At 47.5% G+C, this 25210-nt stretch overlaps 1 protein-coding gene across 5 annotated transcripts in view; it reads left to right on the top strand.

The window, feature by feature from the left end:
• RFTN1 (raftlin, lipid raft linker 1) overlaps positions 1-25210 on the top strand; it is a 215004-nt gene that overhangs the window by 162756 nt on the left and 27038 nt on the right. For all 5 annotated transcript variants that reach the window (XM_036996293.2, XM_036996292.2, XM_036996291.2 and 2 more), the window contains 2 exons: positions 20814-20917; positions 23276-23357. In XM_036996293.2, the coding sequence (XP_036852188.2) occupies positions 20814-20917; positions 23276-23357 (186 nt within the window). The remainder of the gene's footprint in view (positions 1-20813; positions 20918-23275; positions 23358-25210) is intronic.

Raw genomic sequence — 25210 nt, 5'->3', positions numbered from 1 at the left:
TGCAGACAATCCAGTGTCCATCAAGTAGTGAATGAATAAACAAAAGGTAGTATATCCATGCAATGGAATATTATTTGGCCATAAAAAGGAACAAAATACTGGTACATGCTAGAACATGGATGAACCTTGAGAACATTATGCTAAAATGAAACAAGTCCTACACAAAAGGACATATACTGTATAATTCCATTTATATGAAATGTCCAAATTAGGCAAATCCATAGAAACAGAACGCAGATTGGTGGTTGTCTAGAGATGATGGGGGAAAGGTGGGTGACTACGAATGGGTACAAGAATTTTTGGGGGTAATAAAATGTGCTAAATTTAGACTGTGGTAATGGTTGCACAACTCTGAATATATTAAAGACCATTGAATTGTATACTTTAAATGGGTGAATTTTTATATACTTAAAACTTTTTAAGTGATACATTTAATTGAATATAGTTTAGAAAATACAAATAAGGAAAGGAAATAAAAAATAATCCTTTTCTCATCATCGCTGAGGAAATAGCCCTATAACAACATAATATCTTGGTATATATTCTTCTAGTATATATTGTATCTACATTTGCATATTTTTTACAAAAATGAGATCATACTGTTTCTACTTCATCATTTTAAGGGGTTGTAGATTATTTCAGTATATGAGCAATCATATTTTAATTTTATTTCATTAGTTTTCTGTTGGTGGATTTTAGGTGGTTTCCATTCTCTTGCTCTTACAAACCATGAATATTCTTCAGCATTATCAGTATACTTCTATCACTATTTGATTTAAAGGTCCATACTCTTTTAAGCTAGCTCAACTCTTGATTTCACCTTGAAAATTCTTGATGCTGTTCAGAAGAGGACATTGGGCAAGAGACAGGGGCAGGGATGATCACAAAGACATCACCCTATTAAAAACTTACTCAGGCCACAAGATGCTGTGGAGTCACTGTCTCATATGAGGACAGAGTCCCTTTGAAAGAAGCAGGTAGACTTGTCCCTATTAAATGGTAGTTGGGTGTTGTGTTCTCCAGTCTCTATCAGTTAGTTTCTGCTGTGCTACAAACCATTCCGATCTTTGTAGCTTAAGATAACCATTTATTTTGCTCATGATTCTTTGAGTCAGCCAAGCAGTTCTATTCCGAACAGCCGCGCTGATCTCTCCTGGGCTTTCTCGTGCCTCAGCTGGTGAGCCGGGGTGGCCTCACTCGTGTGGCTGGCAGTGGCCGGCTGCTGGCTGGGGCAACAGGGCTATACATATCTTAACATCCAGTAGGCTGGCCCGAGCTTCTTCAGAGGAGGGCATCTCAACGTTTTCAAGGGCCCCGATGTGCTAGCTTATTTCATGCTTCGGTTTGCATTGCATTTGTTACTATCCCATTGACAAAGAAAGCCACAAACCAAGCTCAGATTCATGAAGTGAAGAAATAGACACCATCTTCTGAGAAGGCAATCTGCAGCACACGGCAGTGGGCATAGATGCAGGACAGATCTGTGCATGGCCAGTTATAATAATTTACCGATTGTCTTTGTAGAAATATGCAGGGGCCTTAGTGCGTGGTGACCAGTGTATGCCTGCATTTAATTTTCACACATGACTTACATCAACTTTCACACACAGAATGCCCAGAAGAATAGTACTGCCCCATCCTGGCAGATTAACTCACATTTTTAGTGGGCAGCTTATGTCTCATCATTGTTGAATGGGATTTACAACATAGCAAAGACTTTGAGAAGATAACAGACAGAGGCAGCAGAATCTACCCCAAAAAATGCAAGCATGAGTACATTCATTCGTTTACTTGACAACAGTTTACTGAGCATTCATTTTGTGCCAGATGCTTCCCTAGGTGCTTGACACTCATCAGCAACAAGACAAAATCCAGGCCCTTGTGGGGACTGTATTCTAGCAAAGGAGGGCATGATAAATAAATATACAAGTCAGTGCCAAGTAGTGACCGACAGATGAAGTAATAGGTCAGGGGCAGAGGGCAGGGGATTTTTGAGAGGACCCAGACAGAGCTGACCAGTCTCTCCAAGACCAGTCTAATTTCTTTGATGGTGGTTTTCTTTCCATCACCTTGTCTTCTGGTGGGTCCCAGCCCAGATGCTGATGGAAGAATGCCTCTGTTGCAGGCACCAGCAGTTTATCTCTAGGCTGTGGTGGAGAGAGTGGAAGGACTGTGGCAACAGGGGTACTGAGCAGTCAGGGGTCTGGCATGTCCCGAAGGCTGGAGATTGTGGTCAGAAGCCCTCCTAGAAGTCCACATCCCAGGATCACGGTCCTCAGAGGATGTGCCGTGGGATTAGAGCAGCATCATTTACCATGAGGAGAGAGGGTTGGGGCAGGACCGTGGCAGCCACAGGGATGAGATGCTGACAACTGGGTCACCTGGAAGAGAATAGTGACCAAATGCTCACTTGGGGGCATTGCTGCTCAGTTTTCACCAGGCAGACAAAATGGGGAGAGCAAGTCTTTTGCACGGCGCACAGCACCACAGGCCTGAAGCCCACTCTTTCTCTAGAGCAAACCCTCACCCAGTGTGGCCCGGCACATGTGCATTTGTGTCCCCATCCCTGCTAGCTTGCACAGTGACCAAGGAATAGCCCTAACCTTTAATTTCCTCTCTGTGGAGGTTCTGAGCCTGCCTTGCTCAGGGCCACCATCTGGGGAGCACTCTGTGATTGTTGGAAGGATGTCAAGAATCTGTGGTAGATGAAGGTGATACCTTTGACGTAGTGGAAAGTTCTAGAGTCTTTGCTCACCAACTTCCGGTGCCCCACTCCAAAGTGAATACCTGTTAATTATATACAATGTGAAAGCTCTTTTTAAATCCTCTCTTTTCTAGGCAGTAGATAAGGTGAAAGAAATAAGGTTAAAAATACGATCTTCATGCACCTCGAATTGTTTAGAGAGAGAGTAATAAAGTGGAAAATCCCACTTACTCCTAGAAAGCCTAATTCTTCACTCATCCCAGCAAGTGGGAGGGACTTGGCAAGTCCCTGGATGGAGAAAATATTTCTTGTTTAATTGTTATCAAACAAAAGTGTTTCCAAGTCTGTGGGAGGCGCGTTGGACATGCTCGCATTCAGTCTGCGTGCGGAATGTCAGCTTCCGGAGGATAAAAGCTCCTGCTGTGCCGCCAGCAGGGTGTAGCAGCTTTGAGTTACTGGACTGTTTGCACTCGAATGCAGCAGCGCCTGCCCGCGGTCACTGTCTGCCCCAGCCGCCGCCCCCTTGCTCTCCAAAAGCCTGCCCAATTCCCTGCTCATAGCCCCGGAGCTCCGGATGGTAACGCACCTCTCCTCGTTCTCATTCGGACCCTGCAGGTGCCTGTCAGGCAGCCCCAATGACATGGCACGCCATCTCCCACCCCTGCACCCCACAGCCCCTTCCGCTTCCTGCCTTCTGAGTCTGTGACTTAAATGGCATATACCAGGCCCAAGTCAGCCTGCGTGTCCTAGAATCCAGGAGGTGTTATCTTCCTCGTGCAGGATTGGTTTCTCTGCCAGCTTGGCGTGCCTGGGGCTTAGGAGAAGCCAGGTCAGCATCTGGAGCCAGGGCATCCTCCGCCTGTGTGGGTTTTTATCTCCCCCTCCCAGGGCATGCCGGCGGCCAGGCTGCACCTCATGGTAGGTTATCATAAATTAGACTGCAGGGCCCCAAATGTAAATTGGAGACCACAGTGTATCTGGCATGGAGGAATGAGGGCTAGGTGTACCAGCTTGGACTGTGGGGAAAACTAGCTGATGTTGTGTTTTATTTCTCTCACACCAAATGGGGTGACATCACTGTGGGTCTCCTCCTAGAGATGTGCCTTTGCATGCGGCTTTTCCTACAAGAATAATAATATATCAATTAGCTTCTGCTGTGGAATAAAGCGCCTCAAAGCTTAGTGAGTTAAAATAACAACTCTGTTGTTCCCGGTGTACCCTCAGGTCAGCCAGGTGATTCTGCTGATGCGGCCTGGGCTTGACTCACCTCAGTGGGGCTCGCTGTTGCTCTCGGTCTGGATGGGTGGCCAGCTGGTCCAAGAGGGCGTCTGTCATGTCTGCCACCTGGTCGGGCCACGCATCTCTCGGTGCCCATCAGGCTAGCCTGGGCTCGTCCTCCCAGCCTAGGTGGGGTTCCAGGAGAGGCTTCGGTTCAGAACTCCCGTGAGGTCACGTCACATGTGCCGTTGGTCAGAGCAAGTCGCAAGGCCAGGCTGGACTCACGGGTCAGAGAAACAGCCCCTGCCTCGTATGGGAGGAGCAGCTGTGGCATAAGGAGGTCTGGGTACAGGGAGGTAGTATTGAGGCATTTTCGCAAACTGTGTGTCTCAGATAGTAACAGCAATTATTATTTTGATGGGCCCTCAAAGGGCTGCATAGTTTGTTGCCTTTCTGTTTAGGCTAGAGAAAATCAGACAAAGATGTGAATTACCCAGCAGGGCTGAGTAAAGGGTCTTGGAATGGAATCCTTCAATGCACTGCATGTATTTTCTTTGAACATTATGAAAGCCTAAGTTGTCTAAAATGAGACCGGCGGCTTTCTTAGACTCTATTATGTTGGCCTAATTACATATCAGCAAAATGTTTTTCTGGGGCATTGTCTGTAAAACAAAGAGTAAAAAGACGTCTCCAGCCCCCAGTCTCCTGACTCCTCCCTCGGCTGGCAGGGCCTGGGAAGATGAGGGCCAGGAGGCAGGGCCAGGGCTGCTGCGCAGCCGGCCAGAGGGATTGCCCTTTCCCCAGGGAGAACTGAGGCGCAGGTCCTTCCTTCCTCTCGCGCCCCCACCCCCCAGCATATCTCATGGTGGCACCCATCTGGTGGGGAGCCCTGTGTTTCGTCTCCTCAACCCCCCAGACAGGGTCTCCTGTGGCAGGAGCGGCTCACCGACTCTGCCTCCCAGGTGCCCAGCACAGAGCCAGGCCCCCTGAGAATGGAGATTCATGAATGAATAGTGGCATTGGGCAGCCTTGCCCACTGAGATGCTGCACCTTCCACAAGGGCTGCCCAAGCATTACTGCATCCTCTTTCCATGTGATAAAAAGAAATGCTCTATCTTTCCAGTGTAGCATTCCATGCCTGCCTGCCTGTGAATCTCTACTTTCTATCACACGAGGGCACAATTCGCCCACATGCCCTGTGGCCAGGGTCTCTGCCAAGCCCAGGCAGTCAAGGGAAACCCACGATTTCCTGAGAGCGTGTTTACACACCTTGTCTCCCCCTCACTACAGCCGCTGCCAGCCTCTTGCTGTCTGTCTGCCACTTCCCTTCTGAGATGTCATGGCAGTGGTCTCCCAAGACCTCACTGTCCACTCCAGAAGTGATTTTCCAAGCTTCATGTGGGTTGCCCTCTTGAGACACTGCATGGTGTGAATCTTTCTTAAACCTGTTTCCCACCCTGGGCTGCTTAAGAGCTGATTTCTCCCTTTCATCTCCTGCTCCCCCTGCTCCTCAGGACATTAGTCCTCAGCCCACCTCGCCCTACATTCCCATCTACCCCTTGCCTGCCAGCGCCTGCAGGTCTTTACCCCAGCCTCACCTTGACGTCGCTTTAGACTGTGTGTTAGTTTCCTGTTGCTGCTATAATGAAGTACTACAAAGCTAGAAGTTTAAATCAGCACACCTTTACTCCCTTCCAATTCTGGAGGCAAGAAGTGCAAAGTAGGTTTGAAGACATCAAAGTTGAGGTGCTGGCAGAGCTCTGCTCTTCCCAGAGACCGTAGGGGAGAGTCTGTCCCTTGGCCTGTCAGCTTCTAGAAGTCGTCCTGCTCAAGGCCAGTCACTGTGACCTCCTCTCATCCCCACACCTCCTTCTCTGACTCTGACCTTCTGCCTCTTTATTTCAATTGCACTGAACCCATTTAGATAACCTTCCCATCTCAGGACCCTAAACTGCATCACATCTGCCAAATTGCTTTTAGGCTCAAGGGATTAGGACCTAGACATACTTTGGAGGAGTGGATGGGCATTATTCTTTCTCCCACAGGCCCCATTTCATCCAGCTGCCTTCTGGACCTTTCGATAGTTCCTCAGACTCAGCATGTCTAAAACAGGTCCTCTTGGTCCTGCATACCTTGGTTCGATGCTTGAGCAGCCATTGCCCAGTACTCCAAGCCATCATATTGCTAAGACATAATTTATTTAACAAGCCCAACGTTGATGGGCATTTGGGTGGTCTTCACTTTTTCACTATTGTAAACAGTTCTCCAGTGAATAACTTTGTGCATTTCTCATTTTTTTTTTTTTTTTTTTTGAGAGGGCATCTCTCATATTTATTGATCAAATGGTTGTTAACAACAATAAAATTCAGTATAGGGGGGTCAATGCTCAATGTACAATCATTAATCCATCTCAAGCCTAATTCTCGTCAGTCTCCAATCTTCTGAAGCATAACGAACAAGTTCTTACATGGTGAACGAATTCTTACAGAGTGAATAAATTCTTACATGGTGAACAGTACAAGGGCAGTCATCACAGAAACTTTCGATTTTGATCATGCAATATGACCTATAAACCATCAGGTCAAATATGAATATTCATTTGATTTTTGTACTTGATTTATATGTTGATCCCACATTTCTCCTATTATTATTATTATTTTTATTTTTAATAAAATGCTGAAGTGGTAGGTAGATGCAAGATAAAGGTAGAAAACATAGTTTAGTGCTGTAAGAAGGCAAATGTAGATGATCAGATGATCAGGTGTGTGCCTATGGACTAAGTATTAATCCAGGCTAGACAAGGGCAGCAAGACATCCACGGATGCAGAAGATTTCTCTCAAAGCAGGGGGGGTGAGGTTCTGAGCCTCACCTCTGTTGATCCCCAAATTCTCACCTGATGGCCCCCCTGCGACTGTGCCTGTCTTAGGTTGTTCCTCCCTTGAGGAATCTTACCCGTCTCTGGCTAACCAGTCATCTTCCGGGGCCATACAGGGAAATGTAAAGTTGGTAAGTGAGAGAGAAGCCATATTGTTTGCAAAGGTTAGCTTTTTACTTCTTTGCAGATTTATGCCCTGTGGCTTCTATGCCCAGCACTTGTCTCGAGGTATCTTTACCACCTGGAGGAATTATGATACTCGGTAAATTCGATATGAGGCACGAATTCTATTTAAAGTTTGTAATTAGGAAGGAAGAAGAAAAGCTATAGATGTAGCATATGAAGGAAACTTGGGAGGATTGATTATTTCTTTGACATATCTTCTTGTATAGTACCTTTAGTATGTATAGGTTTTAAACTACTAACTAATTTGCACACACATATTGACATAATAGGAATACGGTGACATAAACAAAGCAAATCTATAATTACCAGCCATCTCCAGTGAAGCCAAGAAAACCATTTAGGCACCCTAGGCATTTGTGAAAATTTATCTATGATATGATGGATATTTTCCAACTGTACTTGAACCATCAGACAAATTAAAGCAGCCCATTTCTGGGATCTGTTCACATCCCATATGTTCTTTTAACCATAGATAGTCTATAGTCATGAGATTTTGGGGTGCTACAACTTGCACCCCTCCCAACTCCTGGTTGAGTTCCAACAGTACAGATCCAGTCAAATTCGTTGTCTCACTGTATGCACATGCCAGCCTAGACATCTCCCTCCTCCTTCTTATGGCAAGTCCAGGAGATGGTGGGCTGGATGCAGCCACAACCGCAGCATCGTCCGGATCCCTGTGGAGGCTTTTTGATGATCATCCCCCGGCACGAGTCCTCCAGAGAGTGCTGATGCCGGAAGCTCCTCCTCATATCGTATCTTAGTTCATTTTCTGGGTATCCAAGCTAGGCCTTGATTTTCTGCGTAGAAACAAACAGACCCTTTGCCCACACTTTGACATGCCCTCTATACCACTGTGCAGAACTCATTGGAGGTCAGCACACAGTAACTGCTTTTTTTTTTTTTTTTTAATTAAGAGAAAGGAATATTATCAGAAAAGAGTACCTCCATAGCTGATCATCTGACACCCTTTAAGTGATCAACATTAAGGATATTTAAAGCATGCGTTGATCTTTGATTTACCAATAGTTTTATCCTGTTAAGGAGTAATCCCCCTTTTCTTTCTTTCTTTCTTTTTTTTTTTTTAAATTTTTAATCTACACTTACCTGAAGAATACTATGTTTACTATGCTCTCCCCTATATCAGGTCCCCCCTAACAACCACATTACGGTTACTGTCCATCAGCTTAGCAAAATGTTGTAGAGTCACTACTTGTCCTCTCTGTGTTGTGCAGCCCACCCTCCCCTTTCTCCCTCCCCCCCATGCATGCTAATCTTAATACCCCCCTTCTTCTTCCCCCCCCTTATCCCTCCCTGCCCACCCATCCTCCCCAGTTCCTTTCCCTTTGGTACCTGTTAGTCCATTTTTGGGTTCTGTAATTCTGCTGCTGTTTTGTTCCTTCAGTTTTTCCTTTGTTCCTATACTCCTCAGATGAGTGAAATCATTTGGTATTTCTCTTTCTCCGCTTGGCTTATTTCACTGAGCATAATACTCTCCAGCTCCATCCATGTTGCTGCAAATGGTTGGATTTTTCCACTTCTTATGGCTGAGTAGTATTCCATTGTGTATATGTACCACATCTTCTTTATCCATTCATCTACAGATGGACATTTAGGTTGCTTCCAATTCTTGGCTATTGTAAATAGTGCTGCGATAAACATAGGAGTGCATCTGTCTTTCTCAAACTTGATTGCTGCGTTCTTAGGGTAAATTCCTAGGAGTGGAATTCCTGGGTCAAATGGTAGGTCTGTTTTGAGCATTTTGATGCACCTCCATACTGCTTTCCACAATGGTTGAACTAATTTACATTCCCACCAGCAGTGTAGGAGGGTTCCCCTTTCTCCACAGCCTCGCCAACATTTGTTGTTGTTTGTCTTTTGGATGGCAGCTATCCTTACTGGTGTGAGGTGATACCTCATTGTAGTTTTAATTTGCATTTCTCTGATAATTAGCGATGTGGAGCATCTTTTCATGTGTCTCTTGGCCATCTGTATTTCTTTTTTGGAGAACTGTCTGTTCAGTTCCTCTGCCCATTTTTTAATTGGGTTATTTGTTTTTTGTTTGTTGAGGCGTGTGAGCTCTTTATATATTCTGGACGTCAAGCCTTTATCAGATCTGTCATTTTCAAATATATTCTCCCATACTGTAGGGTTCCTTTTTGTTCTATTGATGGTGTCTTTCGCTGTACAGAAGCTTTTCAGCTTAATGTAGTCCCACTTGCTCATTTTTGCTGTTGTTTTCCTTGCCCGGGGAGATATGTTCAAGAAGAGATCACTCATGTTTATGTCTAAGAGGTTTTTGCCTATGTTTTTTTCCAAGAGTTTAATGGTTTCGTGACTTACATTCAGGTCTTTGATCCATTTTGAGTTTACCTTTGTATATGGGGTTAGACAATGGTCCAGTTTCATTCTCCTACATGTAGCTGTCCAGTTTTGCCAGCACCATCTGTTGAAGAGACTGTCATTTTGCCATTGTATGTCCATGGCTCCTTTATCAAATATTAATTGACCATATATGTTTGGGTTAATTTCTGGGGTCTCTAATCTGTTCCACTGGTCTGTGGCTCTGTTCTTGTGCCAGTACCAAATTGTCTTGATTACTATGGCTTTGTAGTAGAGCTTGAAGTTGGGGAGTGAGATCCCCCCTACTTTATTCTTCTTTTTCAGGATTGCTTTGGCTATTCGGGGTCTTTGGTGTTTCCATATGAATTTTTGAATTATTTGTTCCAATTCATTGAAGAATGTTGCTGGTAATTTGAGAGGGATTGCATCAAATTTGTATATTGCTTTCGGCAGGATGGCCATTTTGATGATATTAATTCTTCCTAGCCATGAGCATGGGATGAGTTTTCATTTATTAGTGTCCCCTTTAATTTCTCTTAAGAGTGACTTGTAGTTTTCAGAGTATAAGTCTTTCACTTCCTTGGTTAGGTTTATTCCTAGGTATTTTATTCTTTTTGATGCAATGGTGAATGGAATTGTTTTCCTGATTTCTCTTTCTATTGATTCGTTGTTAGTGTATAGGAAAGCTACAGATTTCTGTGTGTTGATTTTGTATCCTGCAACTTTGCTGTATTCCGATATCAGTTCTAGTAGTTTTGGAGTGGAGTCTTTAGGGTTTTTTATGTACAGTATCATATCATCTGCAAATAGTGACAGTTTAACTTCTTCTTTACCAATCTGGATTCCTTGTATTTCTTTGTTTTGTCTGATTGCCGTGGCTAGGACCTCCAGTACTATGTTGAATAACAGTGGGGAGAGTGGGCATCCCTGTCTGGTTCCCGATCTCAGTGGAAATGCTTTCAGCTTCTCGCTGTTCAGTATAATGCTGGCTGTGGGTTTATCATATATGGCCTTTATTATGTTGAGGTACTTGCCCTCTATTCCCATTTTGCTGAGAGTTTTTATCATGAATGGATGTTGAATTTTGTCAAATGCTTTTTCAGCATCTATGGAGATGATCATGTGGTTTTTGTCTTTCTTTTTGTTGATGTGGTGGATGATGTTGATGGATTTTCGAATGTTGTACCATCCTTGCATCCCTGGGATGAACCCCACTTGGTCATGGTGTATGATCCTTTTGATATACTGTTGAATTCTGTTTGCTAATATTTTATTGAGTATTTTTGCATCTACGTTCATCAGGGATATTGGTCTGTAGTTTTCTGTTTTGGTGGGGTCTTTGCCTGGTTTTGGTATTAGGGTGATGTTGGCTTCATAGAATGAGTTTGGGAGTATTCCCTCTTCTTCTATTTTGTGGAACACTTTAAGGAGAATGGGTATTATGTCTTCTCTGTGTGTCTGATAAAATTCCGAGGTAAATCCGTCCGGCCCTGGGGTTTTGTTCTTGGGTAGTTTTTTGATTACTGTTTCAATTTCTTTGCTTGTAATTGGTTTGTTTAACTTTTGTGTTTCTTCCTTGGTCAGTCTTGGGAGGTTGTATTTTTCTAGGAAGTTGTCCATTTCTTCTAGGTTTTCCAGCTTGTTGGCATATAGGTTTTCATAGTAGTCTTTAATAATTCTTTGTATTTCTGTGGAGTCTGTCGTGATTTTTCCATTCTCATTTCTGATTATGTTGATTTGTGTTGACTCTCTTTTTCTCTTAATAAGTTGGGCTAGAGGCTTATCTATTTTGTTTATTTTCTCAAAGAACCAGCTCTTGGTTTCGTTGATTTTTGCTATTGTTTTATTCTTCTCAATTTTGTTTATTTCTTCTCTGATCTTTATTATGTCCCTCCTTCTGCTGACTTTAGGCCTCATTTGTTCTTCTTTTTCCAGTTTTAATAATTGTGATGTTAGACTATTCATTTGGGATTGTTCTTCCTTCTTCAAGTGTGCCTGGATTGCTATATACTTTCCTCTTAAGACTGCTTTCGCTGCATCCCACAGAAGTTGGGGCTTAGTGTTGTTGTTGTCATTTGTTTCTATATATTCCTTGATCTCTATTTTGATTTGTTCATTGATCCATTGATTATTTAGTAGCATGTTGTTAAGCCTCCATGTGTTTGTGAGCCTTTTTGTTTTCTTTGTAGAATTTATTTCTACTTTCATACCTTTGTGGTCTGAAAAATTGGTTGGTAGAATTTCAATATTGTGGAATTTACTGAGGCTCTTTTTGTGAGCTAGTATGTGGTCTATTCTGGAGAATGTTCCATGTGCACTTGAGAAGAATGTATATCCTTTTGCTTTTGGATGTAAAGTTCTATAGATGTCTATTAGGTCCATCTGTTCTAGTGTGTTGTTCAGTGCCTGTGTGTCTTTACTTATTTTCTGCCCGGTGGATCTATCCTTTGGGGTGAGTGGTGTGTTGAAGTCTCCTACAATGAATGCATTGCAGTCTATTTCCCTCTTTAGTTCTGTTAGTATTTGCTTCACATATGCTGGTGCTCCTGTATTGGGTGCATATATATTTAGAATGGTTATATCCTCTTGTTGGACTAAGCCCTTTATCATTATGTAGTGGCCTTCTTTATCTCTTGTTACTTTCTTTGTTTTGAAGTCTATTTTGTCTGATATTAGTACTGCAACCCCTGCTTTCTTCTCACTGTTGTTTGCCTGAAATATGTTTTTCCATCCCTTGACTTTTAGTCTATGCTTATCTTTGGGTTTAAGGTGAGTTTCTTGTAAGCAGCATATAGATGGGTCTTGCTTTTTTATCCATTCTATTACTCTATGTCTTTTGATTGGTGCATTAAGTCCATTTACATTTAGGGTGACTATTGAAAGATATGTACTTATTGCCATTGCAGGCTTTAGATTCGTGGTTACCAAAGGTTCAAGGTTAGCTTCTTTAGTATCTTACTGCCTAACTTAGCTCGCTTATTGAGCTGTTATATACACTGTCTGGAGAGTCTTTTCTTCTCTCCCTTCTTATTCCTCCTCCTCCCTTCTTCATATGTTGTGTGTTTTGTTCTGTGCTCTTTTTAGGGGTGCTCCCATCTAGAGCAGTCCCTGTAGGATGCCCTGTAGAGGTGGTTTGTGGGAAGCAAATTCCCTCAGCTTTTGCTTGTCTGGGAATTGTTTGATCCCACCATCATATTTAAATGATAGTCGTGCTGGATACAGTATCCTTGGTTCAAGGCCCTTCTGTTTCATTGCATTAAGTATATCATGCCATTCTCTTCTGGCCTGTAGGGTTTCTGTTGAGAAGTCTGATGTTAGCCTGATTGGTTTTCCTTTATAGGTGACCTTTTTCTCTCTAGCTGCCTTTAAAACTCTTTCCTTGTCCTTGATCCTTGCCATTTTAATTATTATGTGTCTTGGTGTTGTCCTCCTTGGATCCTTTCTGTTGGGGGTTCTGTATAATTCCATGGTCTGTTCGATTATTTCCTCCCCCAGTTTGGGGAAGTTTTCAGCAATTATTTCTTCAAAGACACTTTCTATCCCTTTTCCTCTTTCTTCCTCTTCTGGTATCCCTATAATACGAATGTTTTTCCTTTTGTATTGGTCACATATTTCTCTTAGTGTTGTTTCATTCCTGGAGATCCTTTTATCTCTCTCTATGTCAGCTTCTATACGTTCCTGTTCTCTGGCTTCTATTCCTTCAATGGCCTCTTGCATCTTATCCATTCTGCTTATAAATCCTTCCAGGGATTGTTTCACTTCTGTGATCTCTTTCCTGACATCTGTGATCTCCTTCCGGACTTCATCCCACTGCTCTTGCATTTTTCTCTGCATCTCATCCCACTGCTCTTGCATTTTTCTCTGCATCTCATCCCATTGCTCTTGCATTTTTTTCTGCATCTCTGTCAGCATGTTCATGATTTTTATTTTGAATTCTTTTTCAGGAGGACTAGTTAGGTCTGTCTCCTTCTCAGGTGTTGTCTCTGTGATCTTTGTCTGCCTGTAGTTTTGCCTTTTCATGGTGATAGAGATAGTCTGCAGAGCTGGTACAAGTGACCGCTGGAAGAGCTTCCCTTCTTGTTGGTTTGTAGCCTTTTCCTGGGAGAATAGCGACCTCTAGTGGCTTGTGCTGGGCAGCTGTGCGCAGACAGGACTTCTGCTTCCTGCCCAGTTGCTTTGGGGTTTATCTCCACTGTTGCTGTGGGCTTGGCCTGGCTGGGGCTGTTCCTCCAAAATGGTGGAGCCCCGTTAGAGGGGGAGCAGCCAGGAGACTATTTATCTCCGTAAGGGGCCTCTGTGCTCCCTGCTGCCCAGGGGGTTAGAGTGCCCAGAGATCCCCAGATTCCCTGCTTCTGGTCTAAGTGACCTGTCCTGCCCCTTTAAGATTTCCAAAAAGCACTCTCCAAACCAAAACAACAACAGCAACAATGAGAGAGGGAACAGAAAGGAAAAAAAAAAGAAAAAACACGCGATTTTTTTTTTTTTCCTCAGGTGCCGGTCCCAGGCACCCGCGCACTGGTCCTGCTGCCCTGTCTTCCTAGCACCAGGGTCCCTGTCCTTTCAAGGCTTCCAAAAAGCACCCACCCACCGGTCCCGCAGGGAAGGAATGCTCAATATTCTTGGTCCTCAGGCACTGGTCCCACGCACCCGCTCACCAGTCCCGCCGCCCTGCCTCCCTAGCACCGGGGTCCCTGTCCCTTCAAGGCTTCCAAAAAGCACTTGGCAAAAAGAGAGAAAAAAAAAGGGGAAAAACGCGCGATTTCTTCCGTCCTCAGGTGCTGGTCTCAGGCACCCACCCACCGGTCCCACAGGGAAAAATGCGGGATATTCTTTGTCCTCAGGTGCCGGTCCCAGGCACCCGCTCACCAGTCCCGCCGCCCTGCCTCCCTAGCACCGGGGTCTCTGTCCCTTTTAGGCTTCCAAAAAGCACTCGCAGAAAAGAGAAAAAAAAAAGGGGAAAAACGCGCGATTTCCTCTGTCCTCAAGTGCCGGTCTCAGGCACCCGCCCCCAGGTCTCGCAGGGAGAAACGCGGGATATTCTTTGTCCTCCGGCGCCGTTCCCAGGCACCTCCTCACCGGTCCCGCCACCCTGCCTCCCCAGCAACGGGGGCCCGTCCCTCTAAGGCTTCCAAAAAGCGCTCGCCAAAAAAAAAAACTGCTCCGGTTTCTCTCCACCCGCCGGGAGCCGGGGGGAGGGGCGCTCGGGTCCCGCCGGGCTGGGGCTTGTATCTTACCCCCTTCACAAGGCGCTGGGTTCTTGCAGGTGTGGATGTGGTCTGGATGTTGTCCTGTGTCCTGTGGTCTCTATTTTAGGAAGATTTTTCTTTGTTATATTTTCATAGCTCTATGTGTTTTTGGGAGGAGATTTCCACTGCTCTACTCACGCCGCCATCTTGGCTCCAGATTGCATTTCTCATTTTTTATGTATAAGACTGATCAGTTCCCAGCAATGAGATTGTTGGGTCAAAGGGTAAATATTTACAATTTGGAGAGAGACTGTCAGATTGCTGTCCATGAAATTGAATCAGTTTGCCTTCCTGCCAGTGGTGTATGAGAATGCTTGCTTCCCTACTGCCTGGTTAATTTTGGGGGATTTTGGTAGCTGTGAAAAGTTTGGGTCTTTGCCAATGGGATAAGTGAGAATAAGATACCTCAGAGTTACTTTTATTTGCATTTCTCTTGTGAGATTGGGTATTTTTTCGTGTGCTTAATGGCCATTTGAATATCCTTTCCTGTAACTCTATTCTTGTCCTTTTTTTCCTTATCAATTTTAGGTACTTTCTTTGTAACATGAGCTACAAACGTTTTTGCATCTTGTCACTTATCCTTTGTGATGCAGAGGCATTCCTATGTCACCAATTTACTGTTCTTACTTTATGTAGAACAGGCTTCTGTTTAGAAAGGGCTTCCCATAGGCCCTTTAAAAATTAAAATACTAAAATTGTGTTAAATGTGGGGGATTGACACAGGCATCTCTTTCTTCTCTCTTCTGAAAATCCCCTGTGAAATGGCACTAAAGGAATAGTAGATCAAGATAGATGATGGAGTCAACCCTTGTGATTCATGGATTCCACATTTGTGAGTCCTACTTGCTAGGGCTTATTTGTGACCCCGAAATCCATGCTCCCGGGGCTCTTGCAGTCACTTGCAGATATATGCAGAGGACAAAAAATGTGAGTTCTCAGCTCAGGCAGTGCTTTGCCTTCTTGTTTCAGTTCTCATACTAAAAACAAGCATCCTTTTTGCAGCCTTAGTGCCACATTTTTCACATTTTTGTGCTTTCTGAGAGTGGTTTTGCTGTTTAAATTGGCCCCCAAGCCTAATGCTAAAGTGCTCCCTGGTGTCCCTAAGCACAGGAGGGCTGTGGTTTACTAAGAAAAGCATCTATTAGGCAAGTATTTTTCAGGCATTTGTTCTAGTGCTGTTGGCCATGAATTCAAAGTTAATGGATCTACAACATATATTCCACAAGGTGCCTTTAAACAGAAACACACTTAAAGTTCTATATTGATGAGATGACAAAGATGTTGTGATGAGACTCTAACCCTGTATCTCCCCTGAGAGCCATGGTGCGGTATTGATAATTCAGTGCGGCAACATTATAGAAGGTCAGTCCTAGGAATAATGAAAATCAGCTGTAGATAGACAGAGTAGATACCCACAAGAACAAAAAGATTGGGAGAAGAGAAAAAAGAAGAGTTATGATTTCAATAAACGTTAAGAAGGTGAAAAGAGGATAGAATGCTAGTTGATTTAGCAAAGTGTGCAGAGCTGCAGACTAGATGTACAAGGGGGGAGCCATTTTCTCTTGGAGTACCTGAGAAAAACTCTGATCTTCAAAGTACCATGAGGTGGCGGGAAGTACAGAGATGAAAACCAGGGCATTGGCTTAAAGTCCTCATATATTGTGCTAAGATCCTTAGCTCCTGTCTCTGCCCCATGCAACCCAGTAACATAGAGATAATACAGGGATCAGAAGAAACCACTTAAAGAGATAAAATAATATGTATCCATGAAACAAAACCAAGATGCTAAAAAAAAAAGAATCAAAATATAAGAACTTCTCGGTCTTAAAATCAGGCAACAGAAAAATTTTAAACATAATTAAAAGGCTGGAAAATAAAGGAAATCCTTTAGAAGGTGAAATAAAAAGCAACAAAGAGTGGGAAAAAAAAGAAATAAAAGTAAATTATCAATCCTACATTTTGACTAGTTAGAAGGTCCAGAAAGAAAGAAGAGAGAAAACAGAGGAGAGAAAAGTTACCAAGAAAACACTTTCAGATCTGAAGGCCAAGGACGCTCAGGCTACAAGGGCATCAAGCATGCAGCCATTTGAGTGAGAAAGACCCGAGGCACGCTGTGAAATTCTGGAGCTTCCTGGTGAAAATATCTTAAAATCTTAGAAGGCAACACCACAGCAAGACTCAAAGTAGTAATCAAAATAACTATCGCAATAAGCAGTGCTGAAATCTCCAAGAAAAGAGACTCCGGCCCAGATTTCTGTACCCAAACTGTTAGTTAAGGGTAAAGACAAAGACGTTTTTAGGAATGCAGGGATTCAGATGACTTCCAGAGAATTGTTTCCCTGGGAGCCTCTAGAAGATGTGCACCTGCAAAATGAGGAAACCACCAAAGAGAAAACATCAACCGTAGTCGGCATTGGAGGGAGAACCAGGCCTGGACAGTCAGACCAGATGGGAGCAAAGGTACAGAAAGCTCCAGAAATGATGGCTCAAAGGGGAGAAAAAACAACGAATGCCTTTAGGCACGTGGGATATTTACTGATGGGCACAAAATAGAGGTGTTGGAACACATACAATAAATTAATGACAGGTTTGGGTAAAACCAGGCTGATGAAAAAAAAATTAAAGTCACAACTCCAGGAAAAAAAAAGATGTGATCACAGTACATTTCTTGACCCAGCATTGAGCCATATTTGCAAAGTTGTAATAACACAAACACTGACATTTGATTTAATTAAATTAGGTTAGCACTCTTTGGGACACTGAGAAAGAGGCAGTAAGAAATGTGTGTGGGAGTGCTAAGCTTTTGCGTCTCATGGTAGGAGATCTAAAGATAATAAAAAACTGATAAGAAATAGTGGCGTAAACACATCTTGCGAATAAGCTTTGGCCATTAGTGTTTGTAGCAATTGTACAAAAGGCACACACTGTGTTTTGCTGGGCTCCAGCAAAACCAGGAGACCATCGCAGAGCTGGTTCTGCAGTTTTCAGACACAAGACATTGAACTCCTCTCTTTGCTTACAATCATGTATGATGAGCACAGTCGTTTCTTTTAAACTGCTTTTCTCCCAGATTGCTTTCACAAGTTCAAACAGGAGAAGAGAGAAGAGCAAGCTGTTATTGAGGACACAGACTTTCCCGCTGGACCAATGAGTTAACCTTCTAATTATTTCCCTGCATGGAGTATCTTTAAACATAATCAAAAGACAAATGCATTTCCTAGTAAACTCTGTGCTCAGCTGTTGTGATTTTTGGCGGGTAAGAAGAGGTTGTGTTGGATGTCTATCTACCACTGGAGAAATTATGGGGAACAAAGAAATTAAAGAGCCATAAATACAAATGAACTCTTCTTATACAGTTTGAAACCACAGGACATGTTCCATTTTTTTAGCACTCCAGGTTGGAGATTGTGTATTCACACAGGAGAGTGGAGAGTTAATTCAAATTTTCACCCCTACTCCGAGAAAGAAATGTCTGTGGGTGTGATAAGCAGGCTGGCTTTGAGTGTTTTTCCGTCCTCACTGGAGTGTCACGGAGAAGCAGATCAAAGGGAGCCTCCACCGGCCAGGTTTCCTGCACCTTCCTCAGCTGATGGCCTGGAAAGCCTCTTCTGCTTACTGTGCGGGGCTCGTGTCATAGCTTGCCATCTTCATGCTGTATCGGTACTATGCAAGCCACCAGAGAAACGGGATACCACACTGAACATTAATTAAATCAAGACCAGGCCAGGGAGTTGGAGTGGGAGCGTCTGGCAGGGTGTAACACTCGCCCCCTGCCATTTGTATTTTACTTTCCGACTCCCCATGTGCCAGCCAGAGATTAACACTCGAGACTGAACCCTCAGCTCTCTCAAGCAGGGTGATGTCTTGTTATGTTTTCTCTTTTTCTTTGCATCTTGATGATTCTGCACCCTCTGGCTGACATCCCCTCCTACCCTGAGGGAAAGAAATGTTTGGGAGGAAGCCCACTATCTTGCTGTCTTTCTCTCTAAGATAGTGACAGAATGAAATGAACCAAAGCAAAGCTGAAGCCGCGGCCCGGAGGCCTGTGTGAGCAGGCAGGTCGGGCGGTGGCAGGGCCCGCCCACTGTCTGGCTGCGCTGGGTGCCCGCAGGGAGACACCGGCACCAGGGAGAGGACTCCACTCTGCTGCTTGGCGCTTAGTAAGGTGCCAACGCTTGTCCTGGTTGCCATGGCTACTGCCTGAGTCTGGCGGGTTTGTCACAGTGCCTGATAAAGTGCGAAGGTTATTCTTGATGGGCTCAAGTAATCATGACTTCCCAGAGCTTGAGAGCATGGATTTAACACTTTCCCCTCCTCTCCTGAAACCAGGGACGCAGGGGTGGGGGCAGGGGTTCTCAGTAGAGGCAGCCGCAGCAGGGGTGAGGCTCCTGGCACTGGCCCTGCTGCTCGGGAGGGAGGCCGGGTGCCCCAGCAGCCGGGCAGGTCCCCCCAGGCCCTCTGCCGCCTGGGGCCTGAGTGCGGGCTTCGCGGGAGGGGCCTGCTCCTCTCCTCCTCTCCCGTCCCGTCCATCTCCTCCCAGCAGCACTGTTTCTAACAGGGTTGATCCTTTCAAAGTCCCTCTACTTTTCCTTCTCACCTGGAGAGCGGCAGGAAAGAGTGGATCTGAGGTCACAGCCGGTGAGTCTGGCTGCAGATGAAGGCTCCTTCCTGCCATCAGAAGGGACTTACTGGGGGCCTCAGCCGCACTCTCGTCTTAGCAGGATAGGCCCGGGGGTGGGGTGGCAAGACTGCATTCCTAGCATGTTCCAGGGGATGCCCAGGCCGCTGGCTTGGGCACCACACTGAGAACCACAAACATGGGGCGAGACTGGTTTCCCGTGGAGGAAGCTGAGCCTCCGGGGACACCCATTACGTGCCAGGGTTCAGCGGCTCACTAGCCGCGCTGGGACGTGTGCCTGTGAAAGGAGCGCTGAAGCCACTGGAGGAAGCAGGGCTGGCTGTTCCTCATGCCCCTTCGGCCCCCTGGCCCAGGGCAGCCCGATGAGCTGTTTCTACTCCCAAAAGGCCTCCGGCAGGGCAGCCTCTCGCCACAGACGGGCCCTGCAAGCAGCACTGCGCCCGAGTTAATGCTCTGGCCCTGGCGGTCTGCGGCCCATGCGGGCTTTCCCCATGAAGCCCTGCCCCGGCTCGCCCGCCGCATCCCCGCAGCCCTTCTCCAAGCCTGCCTTCTCTTATGCTGACTTGGCAGCCTCGTGGCCCTGCGTTACTTACATGTTGGTACCGCTGCCTCTGCTGGACTGTGAGCTCTGGCAGCGGAACAGCGCCTTCACTCATCGAGTACCCACCACGGCTCCAAGTCCTGGCTGAATGATCTGTGTGGCTGCCACGGTTGGAAGGAATCTGGACACAAGTGTGAAATGCGCTGAAGCTAAATCCAAGAAGCCACCCTGACAGAAATGGGGAGTGCCCTTGTCCACAGGGCTGCAGGGGGCGCACTCCTAGTATCAGCAGGGAGCCCAGAGTGAGAAGTGAGGGCTGTGCAGCAGGAAGCGTGGTGCAGACCCAGGGCCTGCCTTACTCACGGAAGGGCCCTGACCCCTGGGAGCAGGCTGGGGTTTCACACTGCAGTCAAGGGCTCATCTCCCTGCTCCATGCTGATATGAAATAACATACAGGCTGCTTTCATTTTCCCTTTATGGCAGGATGCCTAACGCAGGTGAAGCTCTGTGTGCATGCATGCATGCATCATGTGCACATGCGTGTGCGCGCATGCATGCCTGCATAGGGTATGTGCATCTGCGTGTGCGTATGTGTGTGCACATGTGCGTGAGTGTGGGTGTGTGTGCATGCATTGCTGCAGTGTTAGATGCAAATGGCATGATCATTTGTCAGATGTAATCTAACTCTGCACAACATGCCATGAAACCATCTGGAGCAGTGCGTGTTGTCAGAGGCCCTGAATATGTCTTAAAGGCAATTGTATTTCACTGAAACTCACAGGAGGCTGTTTGTCCGGACAAGAATAAAACAGAATCAATGGATTAATTAATCCGTTGGTGCTAATTCCTTGCCGACCACACAGACTGAGTAGGAGCCCAGAAAGAAGGTCCGTGTTGGCCGGCTGGCTCCGAACCCCTTCAGCATCATCAGAGCCAGGGCCTCGGGGCTGCAGGGTACCCTGCCCCTTTCTGCTCTTTGGGGCTGGCAGGCTGAACTGCCCCTCTCAGTCATGCAGGTGCTGGCATGAGGGGCCTCAGCCTTACGGTAGCCTCTCTCCCCCAGGGTGTCGAGGTGCAGACAGACTACGTGCCCCTGCTGAACTCCCTGGCAGCCTATGGCTGGCAGCTCACCTGTGTGCTGCCGACGCCCGTCGTCAAAACCACCAGGTAACAGTGACAGTCTGTTAGTACTGTTCTCGAACACGAACTCTGTTAGGCCCTGTTCCCAAAAAGTGCTTCATATATATAACATAGCAAAACCTGTACAAGTATGGGAGCTGGAGTAATTACATAAACTCTCCAACTGGGAAGTGACAGTCAGGATTGCAGGTTTGTAGCCAAGCCACCCAGAGCCCTCTCCTGCACCCCTCTGCCCACGTGGGGAAGCTTGGTCAGTGAATCATTATTGCCCAGCATGTCAAAGATGAGCCACCTGGGAAGAGGGGGCCTGGGGCTCTCAGGTGCAAAAGAAATTCAGCACCTATTGTGTGCCCTGTGCTGGCCTAGGTAGGCACTTTGCATATAAAATCTCATTTAGTACTCAGAAGATCCCGTGAGGTGGAATCTTCTTATGGAACCCATTTTACAGCTGAGGAAAGTGTGGCCGGGTACGTTGGAGGATGCGCCCAAGGCCCCGGCACTGGTCGGCAGCCCCACACAGAGGATGGGCAGTCCTGGAGTCTTGGCTCTTGCCTGGGGCTCTCACAATTTCAGGTTCATGGTCGTTTGTCTGCTGTCCCTGGAGCCCATGGGCTTATCCCAGTCTTACCAACCCGAAAAGGCCTTCCATCTGTATTTTGGGTTTGTTACCTAAACAGATCCTCCTAACTGCCCTGCAGGGTTGTAAGCATAGATATGATTCCCATTTTACAGATGAGGAAACTGAGGCTCAGAGAGGCCCTACCACATACCTGGGGCCACACAGCCACTAAGTGGCAGAAGCTGGGACTGGACCCTCAGCCTGCAGAGTTAGGCACTCTTCCTACAGAAAGCGCCTCTTCACTGACCTAGAGGGATGCCCCTCCCCTGGCCCTCAGTGCTGCACCTTCCCCGAGGCCTGCTGCGCACTCACTGTGGCAGGGGGATGGACAGCATGAGCCAAAGCTGCTGATCTGGGGCGAAAGCAGGGTGGGGCAGTTGCAGAGCTCAGACTGAGGACGGAGAATGACAGTGACCATCAGTGCCTTTCCACAAGCCCAGCTGGGCCCTCAAGTGTTTCCCTCCTGACATGGGGCCAAGATGGGTCTGCACATCTATGGGAGCCAGTCTATAGGCACCTTTGGACCCCTGGGAGTATGCAGGAGTTCTGTGGGCTTGGGATGACACAGGGCATGGGAAAAAAAACCTGGATTTGTGGCCTGGAGACTTAATCCAAGTCCTGAATCTGCCACTTGCTAACTTTCCACCGTGGTCAAGTCACGTACCTTCCTTGAGTCAGTTTCTAGACCATCAGATGGAAGGATGCCTGCCCCACCGTCCTATCCAGAGGACCAGGGGCATGCTGAGAATGCGCTGGAACTTGAAGTCTCAGCTTGTTCTGAGCTCTTTCAGCCCAGAGGACGCAGATGGGTAGGTCTTTTTGTCTTTCTCTCAGTCTTTTTGTCCCGAATAGTCACACCTGCTAACGAATCCTCCCTACTCGTCCACTTCTCTGTGCCTTAAGTGACCACTCATTGGGTAGTGGGGAGCACATGGGACCAGGCAAGCCTCAGCTTAAATCCTTGCCATGGGATCTCCAGCCTGCTCCTAAACCGAGCTTGTGTTTCCTGTCTGTTAAGCGGTGGCCCCATCCCTCAGAGCGCTGGGGTAAGGCTTAAGTGGGCCATGTGGGACATCTTCCCGCCCAGCCCTGGCACAACATAGGTGAGCTCTCTCCCTCCATACAAGACTCCGTGTGCTGGGTGACACATTGCCTTGGCAGAGAAGACATTTGCAAAAGAGATGTAGGAAAATGATAGGAAGGGTGGAGAAAACCATACCTCCTTTACAGGCAGTTCTGTCACATCTAAGGGCAGCTTAGAAGGGCCATGCCTTCCCGGCAGGGAGAGCGCTCTCACTGGGCCAGGAAAGTGAGCAGCACCCTGGGCCTGCAGGAGTCATGCTGCCATGCCACCCAGCACGGGGGAGCAGGCTCGCCGGGGGACCCTGTGCTCAGCTGGGCCTCATCTGCCCTCCCGTCTGGGCCAGCCACGCCTCTCTGCAGCCTCATTACCAAAGGCAGGTGAGGAAGAGGCCTCCCACCCATCCAGATTCACTGAAGAAGCCAGTTTGTCATCTTTTGGCCAGATGCTGGCTAGGTTTCAAATAAAGGGAAGAAGGGGAGTTCCCATCTGTGAAGCTGATGTCACGGAGATATGCACAAAGCTTTTGTGCGGTGCGTGCCCTGGGGCTGGGAGCACCTTGCTTCCTGGCCTCTCATCATCTGGTGGGAGAGGCTTTCTGTTGGGGGCAGACGCTAACGGGGTCTGGGTAGCTTTGGGCTTCCCCAGCTGTAAGGTAACTCATCCCTAGCCCCGTGTGTTACAGGGAGGGGCATGTATCCACCAAGCAGATTGTCTTTCTCCAGAGACCATGTCTACCTCAGAAAGTCAAGAAGAAGGAATCAAAGGTAAGTGGCCTGCCCGCCTTCCTCAGTCCTGCTGAGCTGGGCTCCGTTTGCAGCTGGGTTTCCCCGCAGTGGGGCCGGCAGCCCACTCCACCTGCCCAGGCTCTCAGCGGGCCTGAATCACGCCTGCAGCTGCCAGAGAGGACAGATGGGGGCGCTGGGGAGCCTTCTGGGCCAGGCTCTGCTGGCCAGGCCAGGACAGGGGAGTGAGGTTCTTCCAGATGCCCAGGCGTGCCAGACAGCCCCAGCAGGCTGACATTAGGGGCCTGGGTCAGCTGCAGTCTGAGCAGTGGGGGGATGGCTTGAGCTCACACCCAGCTTCTCTGTGTCTTGATCTCATGAAAAGCTGCTTGGAGTGCTGGCCTGCGCCTTGGGTCCCCTGGGACGTCAGGAGTTTGGTGACTCTGGCAGGGAGACCCTGCCAGCACCTCTGATTGACAGGCCCCGACCTGAAAGCCCCTGCGAGGCAGCGACTGGTGTGGACAGAGGCCAGCCATAGCCTGTGGCCAGGAGTCCTGAGGCCAGTCTGTCCTGGGTTGGCCAGTGAGGGGAAAAGCCTCACTAGCTGTCCCAAGACTGTCCTGGAAAGACAGTCATGCTGAGAGACTGTGGCCATTCTCAGGTTTCCTGTGCCCTCCAACATCAAGTCCAGTCTTCCCTGTGGCAGATGGCCCCCATGCTGGCACCCTGATGCCTGCAGCCAGAGGTGCTCTTCCGGTGTGGCTCAGGAGCCGAGGGACTGGGCGGAGCGCAAGTCTGCGTCCCTGAGCCAGCTGGCTCTGCCCTTGTGGCCGATGCCGCTCTCCAATGGAGCTGCCAGGCCACCCCCTCTACCTGCCTGGCGCCAGCCCCGTACTCCCCACTTCTGGTCCCTCATGTTCTTTGGACACAGCGCCCAGACAGGAGCAGCAAGCAGGCGAACAGATTGGCGCTGCCCCTCGCCAGCCAACAACTCCAGGGCGCTTCTCTTGGGAGGAGTGCCAGGCACATGGCGCCCTGAAGCCAGATTGGGTGGAGTGCAGAGTAAGGGCTCTATCCGGGCTCTGAGCCGCTAATGTGACAGGTGACAGCAGCACAGGGCCAGAAGGCAACTGCCACATCCACCATTAACCACAGCGCATCAGCCGCCGGCTGGAAGATGGATCTGCCCTGACCGCCATCAGTTACGGCTTGGCCTGGGCTCCACGGCCGTGTGCACTTGGAGTGACATTTGGCGACCCACTCGGGATCTCCATCAGACACCACAGGACACCTGGCGCCTGCCCTGCAGAGAAGGAGGCTGCCTTCCCTTGCCTGCTCTTCCTGGCTCTGGTGCCCTCAGATCCCAAAGGAGGGACACGTCTGGTTTAGGTATGAAGGCCGTGCATCGTGCAGAAGAGACAAGCCGGGGAATACACAAGTGGCAGGGAGTTTTAAAGCTGCTGTAAGAAGACCAAACAGCTTTCCTCGGAAAATCCAGAGGATGGGAGTCATTTATACTCTGGTCTGTAGAAAACTTCCAACCCCCATCAGCCGTACAAATAGGGGTTGGCTGCTTTCTCTGCTAAAGGCCATCTGTCTCCTGCTCCTTGTTAGAACTGGCTGGGGGTGAGCCCTGGTTCCCTGCGTGACCTAGAGAGCCCACCTCGCTGGTGGGGCCCAGCAGGGGACTTCACAGCTGGCCGCTCGTCTCCCTCTGACTGTCCCTGCCTTCCACCCCTCCCCAACTCAGGTCAGCAAGCTGCTCCAGCGAGGCCTGTGTCCCCATGACCACGGCCGCAGCTCCATCCGGTCCTCCTGGGCCTGAGCGTCTGCGGCCCAGCACTGTGGCTGCCCTCTGCTGAGCTCCTTCTTCCCTCGGCTCTGACTCCCGCTCT

Source organism: Manis javanica, chromosome 15 (genome assembly GCF_040802235.1).
Source record: "Manis javanica isolate MJ-LG chromosome 15, MJ_LKY, whole genome shotgun sequence".
Lineage (NCBI taxonomy): Eukaryota > Metazoa > Chordata > Mammalia > Pholidota > Manidae > Manis > Manis javanica.
This window is presented reverse-complemented; position numbering and strand designations above follow the sequence as displayed.